This window comes from Haliotis asinina, chromosome 6, assembly GCF_037392515.1.
Source record: "Haliotis asinina isolate JCU_RB_2024 chromosome 6, JCU_Hal_asi_v2, whole genome shotgun sequence".
NCBI classification, from domain to species: Eukaryota; Metazoa; Mollusca; class Gastropoda; order Lepetellida; family Haliotidae; genus Haliotis; species Haliotis asinina.
The window spans coordinates 31,270,300-31,289,580 of record NC_090285.1 but is presented as its reverse complement, the minus strand read 5'-3'; the positions used below and the strand labels follow the sequence as shown (position 1 = coordinate 31,289,580).

General features: G+C 37.3%; 1 protein-coding gene across 1 annotated transcript in view; it reads left to right on the top strand.

The window, feature by feature from the left end:
- Positions 1–163: 163 nt before the first annotated feature.
- The window catches only part of LOC137288152 (actin-binding protein WASF2-like), a 35,749-nt gene continuing 16,631 nt past the window's right edge, over positions 164–19,281 (top strand). The window contains exons 1-4 of the mRNA XM_067820568.1: positions 164–285; positions 12,708–12,991; positions 18,363–18,516; positions 19,082–19,211. Of these exons, the coding sequence (XP_067676669.1) occupies positions 12,724–12,991; positions 18,363–18,516; positions 19,082–19,211 (552 nt within the window). The 5' untranslated portion in view covers positions 164–285; positions 12,708–12,723. The remainder of the gene's footprint in view (positions 286–12,707; positions 12,992–18,362; positions 18,517–19,081; positions 19,212–19,281) is intronic.

Sequence of the window (19,281 nt, the reverse complement as noted above, 5' to 3'; positions counted from 1 at the left end):
TAAACGATCTAATACTGCGGAGCTACTAATCAATAGTTTATTATCTACAAGCATATTCGTGGTGACTAAAACTGAATTGGCTGAATTATTGTGAAATTATATTATATTAAGTTAATGGAGATAACCCTATTTTAAGCTAATGCCCACACCTAAATCTCGTTACGAATGTGAGAATACACGAGATGTCGCCATTTTGACACTTCCTATATCGAATATGATGCGATTATCGAGCATTATTTACAAGCCGTGTGAAAGCAATGTGACTTGTAAATACTAAACACAAAGGTGAGTGCCTAAAGGAGAGCATAAACCACACTCACATGCGCTGTGCATAAGCAAATATTGGTGGGTATGTTGGAAAGGGGTGTGACCCTTTGGGCCTAATGCATATGCTAAAACCTTGGCTAGTCTGGATTTTCAGTCTGAAATGCTCACGGAATGATAGTATTTTACCAAATCTGTTTCAGGGACACTTTTTCCCACCCCGTTAAGTCCAGTTAGTACAATTTTAAATATGTAACTGATGTATGTAAATGTAATGATTGGCAAAGTCCGCAATGCTAAACGGAGAACACTCCAAGGCTGGTTTGACAAATGACAGCTAACGTAACACCATTCAGCATGCTGTCCGGTTAAACAAGAGAGTTTTATCCAGTAGTATTGAACAGATGGAGGGAAAATAATTATGTTTCTTAGAGTGAATTTCAGTGTAACAGTTTGAATGTTTTTTCTCTGAAAATGCAGCATGTTGATCTTTCGAATAAATCATTTCCTGTTGATGTTCTACTGGCGTTAATTTTGATAATCATCCGTGGACCCAAAGTAATATAATTATTATGTATGTTTTGTGGTAATGACTTTGTGTGAAAGGAGTAAATAAGATAGCAGCATTTGATGTAATAATGTTCCTGTCCATCCTTCCACACCCCTTTTACTATGATCTGTGGAAATGGAATGTATCATGGGATCCTCTATTGTCATGGTGATTAATGTTGATGCTGTTGAGATTATAAACTCTTCATTTCTGTCACAAATTATGTGGCACACACTAGCAACTCATTCAATGCAATCATAGCAATCCTGAATGCCTCTTTTTACTATATTTTAACAATAAACAGACACTGTCAAACCTTTACTTAAGACATGTATTAAATCGAGATAGTTTTAATGCTTAATATTATTAGGTATTTCATTAAGATTAGTGATATTATCTTGCTTTTATTCAAACATTTGAAACATCTATTCAGTTGTATATAATTTAACATAAAAGGAACAAAATATTTTTTGCTGCCTTGAAACATGCAAACATTTGCTGTAGGGTGAAGTTACACAATACATTACTTGCTGTTATAATTTCAGGATGGAAAATGTGCAAATGACCTTATCATTGTCACAGTATAACTCTTGATGAAGTAAGATTTGATTCATGCAAGATACTATGGTGATAGAGGTAATACTGGTTTCAAAATGTTACTGCAAAGATATTTCTACAAATAAACATGGCATTACAATGAAATAAATCACTTTTTCATGATCAGTGATTTTTTTATGCGTAATTTGCTCATGTAAACAGCTAATGCAGGGTGTGGTGTTTTGCTTTTCATATGTTTTCACATGCTCAATAACAGAGGGTCCCAGTATAAGTAGAATATATTTGTCTTGTTAATTATCACTTTTATCACATCTTGTGACCATAATATCAGGTTTGATCAGGTTGATGCTATTGTTAATGCTAATTGATAGAGCGCCTTGAACATGTTGAATAATCTTCCTTTGTTGCATATTGGCAGCATCAAACTCATTATTATTTTTATTTTATTTCTTCACAAGTTACCCTTAGGGTAATAGAACTGTCACATGAAACATGATTGGATTACTGAAACTTTAGTCAAAGAAATTGACCAACTGCAATAACTTTTCAAAGTGCAGATAACAGATTTGTAGGTTTAAAACTGCCATTTGATGTGATGTGTTGAGTTCGGTGGGTGAAGGTAGTGCATTTCATTACCCCAAAAGTCTATAGAGTTTTGGGGTTTTCTTCATTCCACATGTGAAAACAAACTCAGTTAAGATTTATGTTTCATTTCTTGAGTGTGCCATCACACCATGCCAGTAATGTTAAAGTACACCATATCATATTATAAACATTTCCTGCTGCAAGGGTGATTACAAAAATCATGAACACTCAAATACCAGGTAAATATGTTTCTGCTGTGATTTATATACTTATGACAGGAAAATGAAATGTGAAATAGATAAAGATATTCTGTCGGTGTGCACTATAAGGTAAATACAAACATAACCATGATAACAGGAACAACATGAAGCACTGGTGTTAATCCTTCCTGTTTGTGTGTGCAACAGCATGTGACAGTGTGTGATTCTGCACACCTTATTATACCTGTTCACTCACCGTATGATGGCAGCCATCTTGAAAATGCCAATGCAATACATTAGAGTGTTATTTATACCTGTTTCTTTAATCATTTATGCCCATAATGACTGCGTTCCCCACAAACTGTCAGCCAGCTTCTGGCCAAACTGCAACTAAGAATAGTCACTGGTTCTGGTCCTGTTGTTGGTATTGTTCCGTCTCATTCCAGACATATCCTTGTGCAGTAGTGTGTGTGTGTGTGTCTGTGGGTGTGGGTGTGGGGGTGTGTGGGTGTGTGTGTGTCAGGGTAGAAACTGCGATCTGGTAGAATTGGAGATTCTACCAGTAGAGACTGCGATCGGAGTCTGTACCAGGAGAGGTTGTGATTGGAGTCTCTACTGGTAGAATCTCCGATCTTACTAGTAGAGATTGCAATCGGAGTCTCTACTGGTAGAGTAGAGACTCTGATTATATAAAATAACCTATACAATCACAATCCCTACAAGTAGAAACTCAAATCTGTCAGGGTAGAGATTGCAATTCTACATGTATGCAAGCCAGTGATTATTTAGAAAACCAAAATTTATTTTCATAGATTGTAAAATGTAAACATAAAACAATGTGTCACACCTTCTTTACATGCTGGTGCTCAAGCCCATGATTATGTTTAGATGAAGTTTTATCGATTGCATGCGATGATAGCATAACTATCAGCAAAGCAGGTGGGTGGGGTGTCCGGCTAGACATGTTGTACTGCGTTTCAAGTCGGGGGTTTATTTCAAAATTTAAAATTTTTTTTAATAAAAATCTTTAATCCTTGCAATGATGCAAGGGCTTGTGGGCAGGAGCCTTGAAACCAGCAGAAGTCAACCTTGCAAACAGATTAGGCTCTGATTATATATACAACCAAGATTTTGTTATAAACAATCCATTTTAAGTTTCTTGCTTATCACAAATGATACCAATTTGCAAATGTAGGATTTGATATTGATGTAACCATACAAACCAAACGATGGATGAGTCACTCAATCAGTTGTCAAAGGGCTAAGGAATGCTGACTGTGAGTGAACGTTACCTTGAAATACCAAGCAAGTGAGAAAGGCTTTTTTTTTTTCCATGCAGCTGTTACATAAGCAAGAGAAGGCTCCTAGGCTTTTAATTCCTTTCACTGCGTATCAATTACAAAGTTCAAGTTTGAGAGATGTTTTTGTTAGTTAATGAGTGGGACAATGGTGGCAGGACAATGGGCAAGGTCACTTTAGTCACTTCAACTTTAGTCACCTCATTGAAGTCCATGTACATGAATTTACATGAATCATCATTTGGAACTAACTAAAGCATTTATACTACAGCTTACATAGCTGACAGTCAGGAAAGTTAACTTCTGGTGTGTTTAACATTTGTTCAGTGCAGTTGAAATCTATGTCTTGGTGTACAAACTCCTCAAACAGGGGAGGTAATATCAGACATAGGCACCATCTTTACAGTGTCTATAGAACTGAAAATCTAGGGAGGATTTGTCGCCCCCTTACAAAAAAAGAAGGGGGGGGGCATTTGGAAAATGTAGCTGGGAATACCTGTATTACCGTCTTTCAAAATAGTGTGGATGTACGAAAGTTATTGCAACCACCACCAGTGAAACTATTGCTCATTTTATTTTGGCTACAATAGTCACATATCATAGCACCAAGCTCATTTTGATAGAGCAATGGCCATTCTTGCAACCATTTTTTTTTTAAGAACACTTGATTTGTTTTTTGTTTAGAGTCGGAGAGACCAGGGTCAATCTCGATTTTTTGCTCGCCTTTCAATTCACGCGTCCCCTTAACAGACATATCGGTCTGGGCTGACACTGTTGCTTTCTCAGTGGTATTTTGTGCAAAAAAGTCAGTTATTTTCATTCTTTTGCGTGACCTTATACCCGCCAAATTACCACAACCAGTTGTATATTTCGTATTCATTTGTCGTCGGCAACTTCAAGTGATAATATTGTCTGATTTCGAAAACGAAATTATAACAAATTGATGTTCTAAAAAAGATCGACGAAACTGTGCTGTACACAAGCACTATGTCTAGAGTTCATAGTCCAACGTTGTCACTTAATTAATTAATCAAATCATAACTTCATCGAAAAATGTTATCTCTTTTTTGATGCTGATATGAATGGAATTTCCCAAGTGCCGATAGTGGTTTTAACCAAGGGAGGTTACTCTGTTATGTTTACATGTTGTCACTCGAACTTGACTCTGTGGCCGACTCTGATTTAAAAAGTCATACTTTGTCAATATAAGCTTTTATCGTGTGTTTTTTGAAAGGTAGTTAGGGAGCAAGTTACTATGTGCGACAGTTTGTGCTCTGTTGTTTTTATGAGGCGCAATTTGATCCTTATTAGCGCGAATCGCGCAATCGCGCGTCCTAGAATAGACACTGTCTGTAAATCCCAAATATTTCTCAATACCAGTGTAGCTTTGTCTGATAAAGTTAAAAAGGTAATATTATAATCATAAGATAGTTGTTCACTAACAAGATTTGCTACTTGCATGGTAATGGTATAAACAGTTGATTTGGGAGGTACTTGTTGTCATTTTGGCAGTTACAGCTTATGCTTATTCACGTAACTTTCATTGAGGAAAGCAGGTTTCATCTTAACATCTATCAGTGAAAGGAACACAGAAGTCTTCTGACAAAGTGACATGTGTAGTACTGTAAAGTCATTACTAGGAGAACCATCAGTATTCCATGTATTCCTACTTGTGGGTTAAGAGTCATTGACACACATTTAATATACATGATGTGACATGATTTTTCCATCTTGATAAAAACAGGAAGTACTTGAATATGAAGACTCTCTCTTGTTGTTGCAGCAGTTGAAATTGTAATGTATAATTACTTTGGAAGCTGGAAGCTTTTTGTGTTTAAGACAGAGTAAGCTCACCATTGATCTCTTCACGATTCAGGGTTTCCCTGTTATCAGAGGTACTCAGTAACCTATGTAGTAAGAGGTGATAATGGAGGGTGGATAAGGTTTATAACACGGATGTTGAGCATCAGAAGCATGGGACATGACAGTGTAGACCTTGCTCAGTGTAAAAGTGGCATTTGACACATTCCTATGTTCATTACTACTGTGAGTGCCAATACTTTGTATATTAACTGAAGTCTGTTGATATGTTTTGATACACCATACCTTTGGGTGATCAGTAGTGTTGCAGTTTAACTCAGAAAAGGTATATTGTCTAATAAAAATATATATTTTTATGATTATCTGTGTAGTTCAAGTTAAATCTACACAAGAATTTACTTCATGCTGAAGTTTTCCATTGTAATTGACAAAACAGCATACTTTTCATCTGATACATTTTATGAAAAAGAAGATACAATCCATCAAAATCAGCTGTAAATTTGAGATTTCTGTTATCACAACCTGAACATTTATTTTAAGGGCTTAATATGTAGAAAATAGGTTCTGTATTGACAATTAATGTCACTCACTGCCAAACACTCAAGCTCCAAATATATTGCAAATACGGATCAGAATACTGGTACCAGAATTATAACAAAATATATTGCAATACAGTTTATTTGCCAATACACAGACCTATCGATTGAAGGGGATGTCCACCCTGGAAAACCACATTTGAAAAAAACCTATTGCCACTAGTCACATTTCAGGTACGAGCCTTGTTGCCATGAAAGCCACAAGGAGTAAGGGAATGATTACCTGTTTTGGTTGTTTCTTTTTCTAATAAGCATCAGTCATTGATCACAATGGATTAAAATTGTTTTAATGACTAGTCCTTTGTTTAGCTGACACATGATGGGCGACTTCTTCATTCTTGTTGAAGGTATTAGTTTAACAATTCTCTGCTTCTATGGTACATTGTATTTTCTGAATTCCTATGTATAGAACCTGTCCTGAAATATAATGATACGTGCTAATGGGTCAATGTATGGAAAAGGGCAATTTCAGCTCTCACTCTAAAGATTATTTTTGTTTGTATTTTTTTGTATCACTGTCTTGATGTAAACAACTTTGGTTTAATGTCATTACCGCCGTGGCGGCAAAAATACAGATTTGGGAAAATCTAGTCATAAAGTATGCTTCTAAACAAGTATGCTACAGGAATAGTTGTTAGGCATCAGAAACATACATTTTGATATCAAGTAACAGTGTAAATTTTGACATAACCGCTCATTTCTAATGACAAAAAACAATTATGAGGTCAACAATGCATATCAAGATACAAAAAAAATTATCAATATATTTATTGACCAAGAAAGTATCATGATTATCGATACTACTCTATATCGCCACACCTCTAATTAGCATTGCTGGGAGAACCACATTCCCACAATCACTCGACCATGCCCATTGCTTGTTTAGTGGTTAAGCCACACCATTTTCAACCCTGTTTTTCTTAGATGTGGATTTCACAGGCGTTTTGGCATATACTGGTATGCTAGACTAGTAATACCATGTAGTCCTAGCCATTGGTGTAGAAAGTAGAAGCTGCAGCTTTGATGTGTTCATACCTTTATCATTGCAGTTAACATGACATAGTAACAAGCTGGCTTTTTTAATCTCTGAATTCAAAGCAATATGTTGTTACAAGCACCAGTGGTATTGACTGGTTTGTTGGTGGGTTAGTCATGTGATAAGCCCAGGGTAAATAAGGAAAATTGTCAACATATTTCATTGCCAGAACTGACTCTTTATGTTTGTCACTTGCTATTTGCAGACTGTAAGATTAGCAGTTTATGTTCTGGTATGAAACATCCTTGTTGTGTTTCTAGTGACAGTAGCAGGTCCTTTTAGTACACATTAATGCTTTCAGTTTGACTTCTTTGGACATGGCCTAGCTTATTCATCTACTGTATTTAGCAGTACTTATTTACAACATGATGTGTGTCAGTGCAAGCATTGAAGGTGTTGCCCATCACAGAGCAGGTGTGTTATCTTATCCAAGTGCAGGACGCATAAATGTTATAATATTTTATTTATTTCCTCCTATTCCTGTCTGATAGTTTTGCTCAGCCATTTCATGACAGCTATATGGATGTCAGATACTGCTTACAATTAAACTAGTCCTGCAGATTATTTTTTTTACTCGATAATTCTCTCTCTGTTATATTAGAGGTATCCAGAGTACTTGTAAAAATTGAAAAAAAACTATTTTCAGGGTATTTCTGTATCATGATGTTTTCGTATTTATTTCAATGTAACATGTTTTTAGTTTTTAGGAAGCTTCAAATAAATGGGGATTTTTGCAGTCAGCAATAGGTGAGGTTGTTTTAAAGATGCTTTTGTTAAAAAAATTTTCTAAGCTCTTGGTTCTCGCTGAGCAGTCCTTGGCACAATCAGCTGCTTTAGTACTAAGAGTGAAAAATTTCTGAGTAGGACGTGAGAGCTGATTTTCTGTTTATGTTCTGATTGTGGGTCCAAACTTACAAGCAGTTGTGTTAGGTCATTTATTTGTTACTGTACAGATGTGTTTAATTAAGTTTACAGTGCTGGGTGAACAAGCAATCAGGTCCGCTGTTTTGGGTGTGGCAGTGCAGTGAGTTGTTCTAATCTCTCTGATTACAGAACATTCACAAGTGATGCAATGTGGACACACAGCATTAAAGTATATGTAGGATGTAATTGGCCACCTCCACAATTGGGCCCTAACCCAACTAGGATAAGTGTAGATATCCTGTGTAGATGTATGTGTGAGTCACAATAGCTGGTGCAGAACTAATGGCATCAGAACATTGTAGGACTGCTGTGAATGCTAGATTGATGGGAGAGGGGGCCTCTAGATTTTGCTGGCCTAGGGTCACAAGGAGAATTGGAGCACATCATTACATCTGCTATGCTTCCTGCTGTATTCATATCATGGCATGGGTGGGTCATAAGCATACAGGTTGGTGTAGATCTGCACAATGGCTCTTGTAGTGTTCATGTCATAGTACAATAACTTTAAACACTTACGGAAACTGTATTTTTATGTACATTCCTGCCCATGATGACACTGTTGGATGTGTCATGGGTCATTGCACTTGGAGTGATCTATGTATGAGCTGCTTGTGATTCATGTGATAAGTGCTCAGTATCTGTGATGTACTACCATTGCTTTGCCACCTGATAGGGTCACATGTAATCCATGCCACTATCACCACCATTTACATTAGGCAGTGTACATGCTCATATCGATAAACAGTGATTAAATGGCTGATGTCATTTCATCCTTGATATCTCTAGGGTATACGTTCCCACAGGTCTCCACTATGCTCCACTGGATGCATAAGGGCTCAGCCCGGTGAATTTATTACCTCCCTTGGTTGGCTTTTTAGCCATTCAGGTGTCTACGCTGGGAAGTTGAGCGCAACAATCACAACTCACTTTCGCTTTTTAAACTGATTAAACTTGGCAAAACAAGCCATGCAGAGGTTCTCTGAAAGAGGTAGAAGGGGTGTTTGCATATACACAAATGTTTTGAAAGCTTCGTGCATGTCAACTTGTCTGTATGATTTCACCCAGATCTGAGCCGCACTGCGAAAACACTTCACAGCTGTCAACGCTAGTTTTGTTGATACTGGTAAGCTCGGTTGTAACTGTGGCTGAGCTGATTGGCTACTGTAATAATGCAAAGCTATCAAACGGTGGTAATAAAATTATCAGGCAGAGCTGTAGATGCATCCAGGGCATAGTGAAGATTCATCAGAACGTATACCCTGGAGATATCGAGGATGATGTCATTTATGATGTCGTTCTATTGCACATTTTCTGTTTATGCTTTATAGACTTTTATGAATTATTTGCTCTGTATAATGTGCCAATAGAAAGGTATGTAAGAGATCATGACAGAGTAAAGATAAGATATATCTCGGATGCCTTTGCCCTAAGCATTAGTTTAATGGGTGAAGAATTGCTTTGATTTTACAGTCCGTTTGAGTCAGAAATGGACAGATGAAATGCAAATTTTATCATTGTACAAAATTGCCGCATAAATATAAATAGTACACATGTTTATCATTTGCTAATACCCAACAGCTTTCTTACATTTGAACATTTTCCACACTACACCAAAAAAGTTGTTTAAGAAGCAGTCATCATTGAAAATGCAAAAGTTCGGTCACAGCGAGGTGAAACCGCAGAAATGAAACAGCCAGTCATGGCGGGAGACATCTCAAAATCTATTATGGGAGACCTGTCTGTTCCTCGTCTGTCTTAACATCATAGTCACGACTTAAAGGGATGACAAGTGGTACCACAGTTACCTGTTGTAAGCCATCCCGAGACCAGTAACCTTGTTCAATGATAGCTACCTTGTTGACACAGTTTTCCCAAGTATCAGTCGTGATTTGGTTAAGGGATTCAATCCCTTAACCAAAACCTCTATGTCACGTGATCTAAAAGTTGTGTTTGATCTGGTAACATCTCCTTTGACAATACCCCATATCATTTCAATGGGGTCAAGGTCACAGTGATAGGGTGCAAGTCGCAGAATGTTGTGACCCTTTCTTTTTATGTAACTGTCAACTTTGTACTATTTTGTCGAAAGATTCACCATTGTGGGTTTTCATGATCTCATATAGCTGAGGCTTCGTTGCCTTTGAAGGCCATGCAATCTCACATTTGTCGAGCCATGATATCATATCACCTTCACCTTGACTGTTCTTTGTTGGGGCTCTACTGTCGGGATCCTGCACGTTGTGGTATGGGACATTGTCCATTACAATAAAAGACTTCTCTGGTAGAGCTTGTACCAACTTGTTTTTAGCCCAGTTGAGGAAAACCGCACTATTCATCTCAGAATGGTAGTCTCTGTTATCTGTGGACTTTGCTCTGAATATCAAGTCGCAGCCTGGGAGAAAGCCTTTGCTGGAGCAACCAGCATGGAGAATGATTAGTCTTTCCCCTTTCTTTAGAGGCAGCTTTCAACGTGACCCCTTATCACCCCCATTGGGTACCCACTGACTGCTGGCAGTGTGCGAGGCATTGACACAGGTCTTGTCCAAGTACACTGGCTTGAACCCTTCCTTGCGCTTCTTCTTTATTACCCTGAGAAAATTATTTCTCAAGCGAATGATATCAGGGCGTTCACAGAGTACTGACCTATTCTCCCCCGAAATTGTCTTATAACAATAAGCCGAAAGAGTGTATGAGTCGCCAGAATGTGTACTTTGAGGATACTCTGAAGTTGTGTTCTTGATTCAAATGCTTTTTGAAAATTTTAGCAACATGCATTTGTTTTCAGAATAGAGCTTGTTGATAGACTGCCTTACAAGGTACTTTTGAAAGTTGTCCAAATGTTTTAATTTGTGTGATTTTGACACAACCCCTACCTGCTTCGCATCACACTCACAATTTTTGTGTTCCTGAACATTTGTCAGTATCCTTGCTGATACTCCTAAAGCTTTTGATACCCGCTTAGGGAACTTATTAATGGCATAAAATGGTTTGCCCCCATCGGCTTCAGCACGGAAAAAGATTGTACATGTTAAGCATCAACTGTTTCACATCAGCATTTAACTTCATTTTTCATCAGGCATGTGTATCCCATGCACAACAAGATAGTGGCTGTTCCGTTTCTGCAGTTTCACCTCACCATGACAGATAACAGCTTTTGCGTTTTCAAAGACGATAGTTTCTTAAACAACTTTTTTGGAGGAGTCCAGAAAAATTTCAAATATCAGAAAGCTGTTGGGTATTAGTAAATAATGGACATGAAGGTATTGGGAAAGGCATGGGCCATTTTGCACATTAGAATAACAAATGGCCTCTTAGAATTTGAAAGTTTATTATTAATACAAGGGCAATGGCCCATTCTAAGTTCAGAAAATGGCCAATATTCCTGAAAATGGCCCATTGTCAAAGATCTCTGTCCCAATCCCTGAACATGTGCACTATTTATGTGGCAATTTTGTACAGTGATAAAATTTGCAATTCATCGGTCTGTTTCTGACTTAAACAGACTGTACCATAGATTGAGGGTATAGGTATCTATGATTGTATAATACACTTACCATTGAGAAGTATGTAAATAACAGTGTAACTACAAGAGGTTAACTGGATCCAAAATCATCATGGAACATCATAGTTGTAAAATAATATTTCCCTGTTTTTCATTTGAGTTATCCAATGGAATGTAGATAGTACGTTATATTTGTTTACTCAGAAGGAGTAATGTTTTTACAAATGAATATTGAATATATAGCATCTTATTTGAAAACTAAAACTGAAAGAATACATGTGTATGAAGTATCTGATTTCCTGGTCCAACTGTATATAGGTTGGAGGGGATGGTCTTCCTGTGGCTTTATTGTGCCAACATGTTAACATTGCTAGCATTGCATGTAACAGAAGACAGTGTTAGCCACAGGCTGTCACATAACCATGACCAACAGTTGCACACGGAAAGTTGTGCCATTACAGTATTGAATGTTCTAACAAGCCCAATTTATCATGAGTGATGAACAGATGAGAAATGCTTCAGTACTGCTTGTTGTCATATCTATACTAGCAGGAAGTACATAGTCACTTTATGACTTCAGTGATTGGCCTGTGCTACATGTTAATGACGTACCATTTTGCATTTAATAATAATGAGTATTGTTATATATTCAAGTGTTCTGGCACAGTTTGCTGTGTGTAATATATCATTGTAAAGCTTTCAGCTTAATTTTCAGGGAGTATGTATGGAGCATGGTGGAATGTCTTCTCTCTGCCAGGATGATTAGTGATAATACTATCAACAGGGAATATGGTGGAAAGGAGTTGCATTACTTTCATATATGAATTCAAAAGCTTCTTATGTAATTACAGTGAAAATGGCACATCTTGTGTTTGTGACTCTTGGAGATGCCAGACTGTGAATGTGGATCTGATTATAACCTGTCTATCATAGTTATGCGTCAGTGTTTGTCCACATTGTCTGCATGGTCATCGGTTTATTCAGCACAATAGAGGTCCCATTGTCTCCATGGTCATCGGTTTATTCAGCACAATAGAGGTCCCATTGTCTCGATGGTCATCGGTTTATTCAGCACAGTAGAGGTCCCATTGTCTCCATAGTAGATGCAGTTGTGCAGAATTGCTTCCCTTAGACCTGTTGAAATCTCAGGATTAACCTGATTATGATTGTTGGTCAAATAATAGCATACTTATCCCTCCTGATCTGAACTAAATATAAATCATGACTAGTAAGTGTCTGTTAGTCATCTTGTTACATGGCTTATCTGGTAGTGCCATCATCCAAAATGAGTTTATTTGGATTATGGAATGTATGGCTTATTTAGAAATGAATGCTTATTTATATTTATTGAAAGGGTATCTTTTTTTTTTCAGACCTACACCTATCACAATGCCGTTGACAAAGCGGCGTATTGAGCCGGTCAGCGTGAGCCGTGTGAAGGTGGACAAGACTGTCCGCAATGAGCTGGAATGTGTCACCAACAACACCCTTGCCAACATTATACGTGAGCTCAGCAGCCTCAGCAGGCATGCAGAAGACATGTTCACTGAGCTCTCCCATGAAGCAACAGTTGTGTTTGGGCGGTCTGTTCAGTTGCAGAAACGCATCGATCACCTGAGGGACAAAGTCACCCAACTCAATGCAACAGTGGAGGAAGGTCAGTCTTCTACAGCACTGCATCTTATCACATAATCAGCCTTTGATTAAAACATCCAATAGCCTTAGATTATAATGGACTTATCTTTCAGCTTGTTTTGTAGATTTCTTAAATCTACAAGGAATATAGATCTTGGTAGAAAGAAAATAGGAAGGCCACCTTGCAGTGCATGATGCAGTACTTGAAATACTTGAATTTGCACTTGTTAAAGGCTTTTTCATATTCAAAGGCATGAATAATTGCCATCTAATGAGGCAATTTATGAAACAATGGCTTGTTTTATTGCATGATAACACCTTTGCAGCAGTTAAGTTGCTACTGGTATTTGGGGTGTCTAAATGGCACCCTCACCTGCTACTCTGCCAGTTTGAACTCTTCTACAGAGGTTTTAACTGTTTTGCTGGCATGCAATTGACAGTTGTTTCAGAGCACAGTATTACCTTCTAGTTCTGCTTACTTGCTCCAACTTGACCACTTCAGCATCTTCAGCTTGTTGCTTGAGAGAGCTGCAGTGCTGCCTGCATTTACTCCATTGTTCAGGTGCTTCTATTAACGGACTCTCATGGTTTTCAGCAAGTCTACTACAAGTTGGGCTTTCTACTCTTTGCCTTCACCAGTTTCTCCTCGGCTTATATGCAGCTATGTCAGTGGCTGCATCTCCTTATAAAAACAAGCTTTTTGTTGCTCTTGAGTGTTGCCTTACCTTTCTGGTCATCTTCTCCATCTTTTGTTGTCTGCTAGAGCACTGGTGCATTCCAGTGTTTGGTATCTTTGGGCTGTAACCTAGTGTAAACCTTTGTTGATAAGTAACATATCCTTTGGGTACACCTTGTTAATGTCACATTATAATATTAGTTACACAGTGTTGTGAAAGGGTAAATACGACTGTAAGACCCTTGTAATAGACTGATCCAGTCTGGACCAATAAGCCCCGCCCACTTCGCTTTTGACGTTAGTGGGGACAACCTCTGACTGATAACAATGGCGTCACCGCCAGCGAAACGTACATGATTGAGAACGTTATTGATGAATTCTGCTTATGGTACTTTGGTATCCGTCGTTTGTGAATGACATGTAAAGAGGAAAGTCATACGTATTTTATTTTTTATCAGTCTAAGTAAACTTAGTCTCAGTGTGTTTTGTTATACTCCACCACCAGTAGGGGAAAGTAACGAAAAGTACTGAGGACAGGTTTTCTTAGACTGATTTTATATATATATTAGTTGACAGACTGTAATTAGCGAGTAAAATGAGTGAACCATGAACACAACCACATATTCAAGTTACAGATCGTTTTGATATCTATAAAGAGATTGTCTACAGTGCGCGAGGAGACTTCAGTTCAATCTTTTATCCGATGTTCATATTTAGTTCAGTCATTTATGTGAAATCATGGATTTATGCCTTTGATTAGCAAAGCAGAAAAATATTTCCGTACTAGAAGATGTACATACTCAGAAGCAAATATTCAGCAGGTAATCTTAGCAAATCTCAGTAAAACTGCCCTCTTCAAATTACTACACTATCCTAAAATGACACTTAATATATGGAAATATATTTTTTCATCATAAATTTAATCATCCTCTTCAATTTATTTTTCTGTGTATACTTTGATGTGGAATCCTAATTTACAAACTTCCACAATACTGGCCTTCATGAACTGCCAGCTTTTATGTTCAGGTATATAACACCACCATAATACAAAGAAGATCCAAGATACACTCTGCACCCGTACACTGACCCATCTTCCAGAAACAGTAAAATGTTTGAACAGAAGATCCACAGTTACCAAAACAATGAACTTGGTTTCTTCAGAGATAGTTACTAATGGACATAAGGTGCAAAAAATATCTCAAAAATTACAAATGGACATCATTGCTTCTTAAACAATGATACTAGTAATCTTTGTTTTATTATGTCTAAGACCATATCCCTAGAGGACATAGCACGAAATCTGATCTATTTCCTTTCCTGGAATACTTGGTCGTGTCAGCAAAAACATATTAAAGTTGTTTCAAAATGTGGTAACACTCATATAACAAAACTTTAGGAAAATGTCCTAAAGCATTCGCACCCTGCAAACCAGTGTGCAATTTAATATGAAGCTGATTTTCCAAATAACCATGCATAATACACCTTGAACAATTTGTCCATCTTGATAAACAACACTTTGGCTCAGTCATGAAACTTAAAACCTCAAAAGCTGGTGATTTCTATGAAGCATTACATCAAATCTGGGTTAAATGTATGTTTCAGTATTCATTCCAGTCACATGAATAGTCAACTGAGATTTTGTAAGATATTCTGTTCCAAGACTGAATAATGTCTGACCAGGGTGTAGCCAAAACATAGAATTTGCTGTTGTCTTTTTTTTTCAAACACTCTGGATATTGAAATAACTTTTATATGAGTTACGATACGAGTAATTTTTTTCAGACTAATCTTATTACTGAATATGTTACTTTTTTTAAAAAACATCTTAAATCAGGAGCCATGTAACTAAGTTAGTGCCAAGTTATTGTTCTGTCATGACATGTCTGTAGTGTTGTCTAAGTATGCCTGGTTCTGCTTTCAAACCACATGAATCTGATATGTCAATCAGTTAGGTATAATTATTTATAATTGATTATATTGTTGTTAATTTTATTACCTTTCTATGTTTACTAAAAGATGCACGGTTCATAAAAGACATCTTGCTATCAGTTTTAATGACTGTAATATTCCTTAAGTATACAAATTACCTTTCCTGCATGAACAAATTTATGTTGTACCAAGAATTAAAAACGTATAATATTCTCTTAGTAACAAAATACAATTTTATTGAATTTCCTCCAATATTTCAGAAGGTCACTATTCTTCTCGCATGGTTTTTGTATCCATCCACAGCTCTTTATGGAAATTCCGAAATATTTAAGGCATGGTTTTATAGACACTCAATACTTTTCATATTTTGGATAATACATGACAGGCACCTGCTTACACTGTCCCTTTCAATAAAAGATATTACTCGTAAAATATTTTGACCTATTAATGTTAGATAGTGTACTGCAGAGTAGCCCTAAAGATTGTGCTTTCACTGATCGTGAGGCCTATGGCATTCCTTGATCCACCTCAATTTTTTTTGTCTTCACCAAAATGGTTTCGTTGAAGGTAACCATCAAATCGCAGCAATGTGTAACAGATATTGCGAGTGTGAATGGCATAATATGAAGCATATCGCTTTGGATGCTTCGTTTGATCCTGGAAATAAGTCTGACAAATCCACAATGTGAACCTTGCCTGCTGATTGCCCGAAGTCGATGCATTTGTCAGCTATGATTGACTGACTGGATCGGTCTATTCCATACTTCCTGAGGCACAGCCGAATTTGTAAGGTTTTGTTAGTCAACAAATGAAATACAGAAACATGTTTTTTTAAATTTCTATTGACACCAACAAATATGAATTTGGAAGCAATTTTATTACTCTGTTTATATAAATAATAATCATAATTGTAAATGCCAACTCTAAAATTTCGAAGTGATCAGCTTTTTGAGTAAGTGGGTGACTGAGTTTAGCTTTACGCCACATTCAGCAATATTGCAGTTATATAGCGGTGGTATATAAATAATCGAGTCTGGACAAGACAGTCCAGTGATCAACAGCATGAGCATCATTCTGCAGATTTGGGAACCGATGACAGGTGTCATCCAAGTCAGCAAGCCTGACAACCCTATCCCATTAGTTGCTTCTTAGACTAGCATGGTTGCCTTTTGTGGCAAGCATGGGTTGCTGAAGACCTGTTCTACCCTGGATCTTCACGAGTCGAGCCACATGCTGTCCAAGGTCAACGTAGTTTGTACAACCAGTGTAGTGTGACATGTGACAGGGATGTTCACCCTGGCAAATCACCCTACTTGGTTTTGTAGGCTTTGGCTATTAATCAATCAGAATTTGTCAAATTTATGTTAAGGGGAATAACAAGGGATACACACCTTGGGCATCAGCACCTTCAATGGGCTTGGCTTTGTTAGTGTCTTTTACAGCTAGGATCTGCTTAATATAGCTGCCAGCTTTAATGTTTCAGAAAGGCATGTAGACATAAGATAAAGAACTGGCTCCACCTAATCCACATGAGACTAGAGCAGTGACTTTCACTGTGGCACTACATTTCAGTTGCTGTGTTGTAAACATTATTGAGGGATATCTTGCAGTAGATGGCGCATGTAATCAGGTATTCAGTTTCAGCCTCAAGGATCACCATTTTGAGGCAACTATGTTCTAGCAGTGTGCAGTATTGAGACATGTCTAAATAGCACCCTCACCTGCCAATCTGCCAATTTGAAATGTTCAGATGTTGGGTCATGTTTTGTTGATAATATAAATGAGCTTGTGTACCAACAGAAAAAGGGAATAGGCACTAATTAGCCCTTTATCTACAATATATTGTGTTACAGCAATCAGCGTGTGTCTTGCTGCCCGATGGTCATATATCTGATATATTTTGGTGTATGTTACTGTTGGCTTATCAGGCCATATTGTAATTTTAAACTCATACACAATTCTCTGCAATTGGGTTTTGGGTTTTCATAAGAATTATGAAGCAGAAGTCTGATGGAGGACTAGGATGTCCAATCAGTAAGATTTTTTTCTGACATACCAGTAACTATAAAACAGTCTGGAAAGTGCCTATGGACTGTGGGTTGTCTGACTTCAGAACAAATTTGTGATGGTAACAATCACCAGTTGTGACTGTGTATACTGGATGTCATGATTAGTGTATGATTTGGATGATTTCCTTTGTGCATTGTTGATGCTTGGGGATATCAGACATAACATTTTATTTAATTGGTAGTGAGATCATTTCCTTTCAGCTGCCATAAAGGTATAGAAGGAAAATGATTGGCAAAAGTTCTGACCTGTTTGCGAAATATGTGTTATGTCAGAAAGCACATATGAACTCTCTAAATCATCATTGGCAAAAGTTTGTGTGAAAAAGATTTAAATAATTCTAGCTTGTAATAATATTGTGGTGAACTTGACAAATAATGAATTTCTATATCCAATTTGTTACAGTTTTAATAAAAGTTACCTGGTTCTGTAATATGAATTATCATATTAACCATGGAGAAGAGACCCATTTGGGAAATGTCTCTTACTCCTAAGTGATATAATCTTTTGCAGATTGAAGTGCATGAAATTATTTTAAGAAGCAAACTGAAAACAACCATGTCTATGTTTAAGCTAGAGATAAATTCCACATTGGAGTTTAGAGAAATGTTATGTATTTACATTTACGAAATGCTTTGTGTACAGTCTTTGCCAAGACAATGCATCATATGAAAGATCAGTCATTTCATTCATGTAGCTATAAATCTGTATTTTGTGGCAGTGTCTCTGACTGACATCCACACCCGCAAGCCATTCAAGAGTACAATAGTGAAGGAGCAGCAAGTGATTTCACGGCTCACCATCCCCATGGCTCTGATGGACAACTACAACCAATGTGAATCTCCACCAGCACTTGATAAACTCAATGAGTTCAGGTGAGAAGTTGGTGAACACAATAAATTCTGAACTAATGTTTTGTTGTTGATACTTTCCAGTTGCTTGCACATGCATAAAGGGCTTGATATTCGATGCACTGAGTATGATAATTTGTGAGCATCTCTGGTCACTTATAACATGTATAGGATGTCAGTAGTGGCTAACTTATCTATGTCACCACAGTTTGCTACACAGATGTATCCCTTTCTGTTGCTGTGAAACCTGTATTTCCTGCCAGAGCTCTACCTGTATTATACCATTGACATGTATTCTATATTGTGGCTTCATAATACAAATCTTCAAAGTCCTTTTTACTATCATGTAGCACATATAAATGTCAAGATAAGCTACACAAACCAGGATGTAACCTTAAGATAGCTAAGGCTGGAATGCTTCATTTCTTACGAAAGATGCATATTCCAGTTGGTAATGGGGAAGAAGAGCATGAAGTAATAGTGACCTAATAGAAATAATGATGTAACAGAGCTGGTTCATGTGGACTACCTTTAACTCATTACACTGCCTGATACCGCCAGTTATCCCTTATTTGTATTTTGTGTGCAGGGAGGATGGTAAGGACTGCATGAAGTTCTACACAGACTCGACCTACTTTGTGGAGCTGTGGGTGCGGGAGATGGAGAAAGAGATGGAGGAGAAGAAATCTGAACTCAACAAGAAGAGAGACAAAAAGAAGGTGATACCAACTCAAATTGTCTCCACTATACAGTTCTCAATATACAATTGTCAGTGAAGTTTCTTTGAAA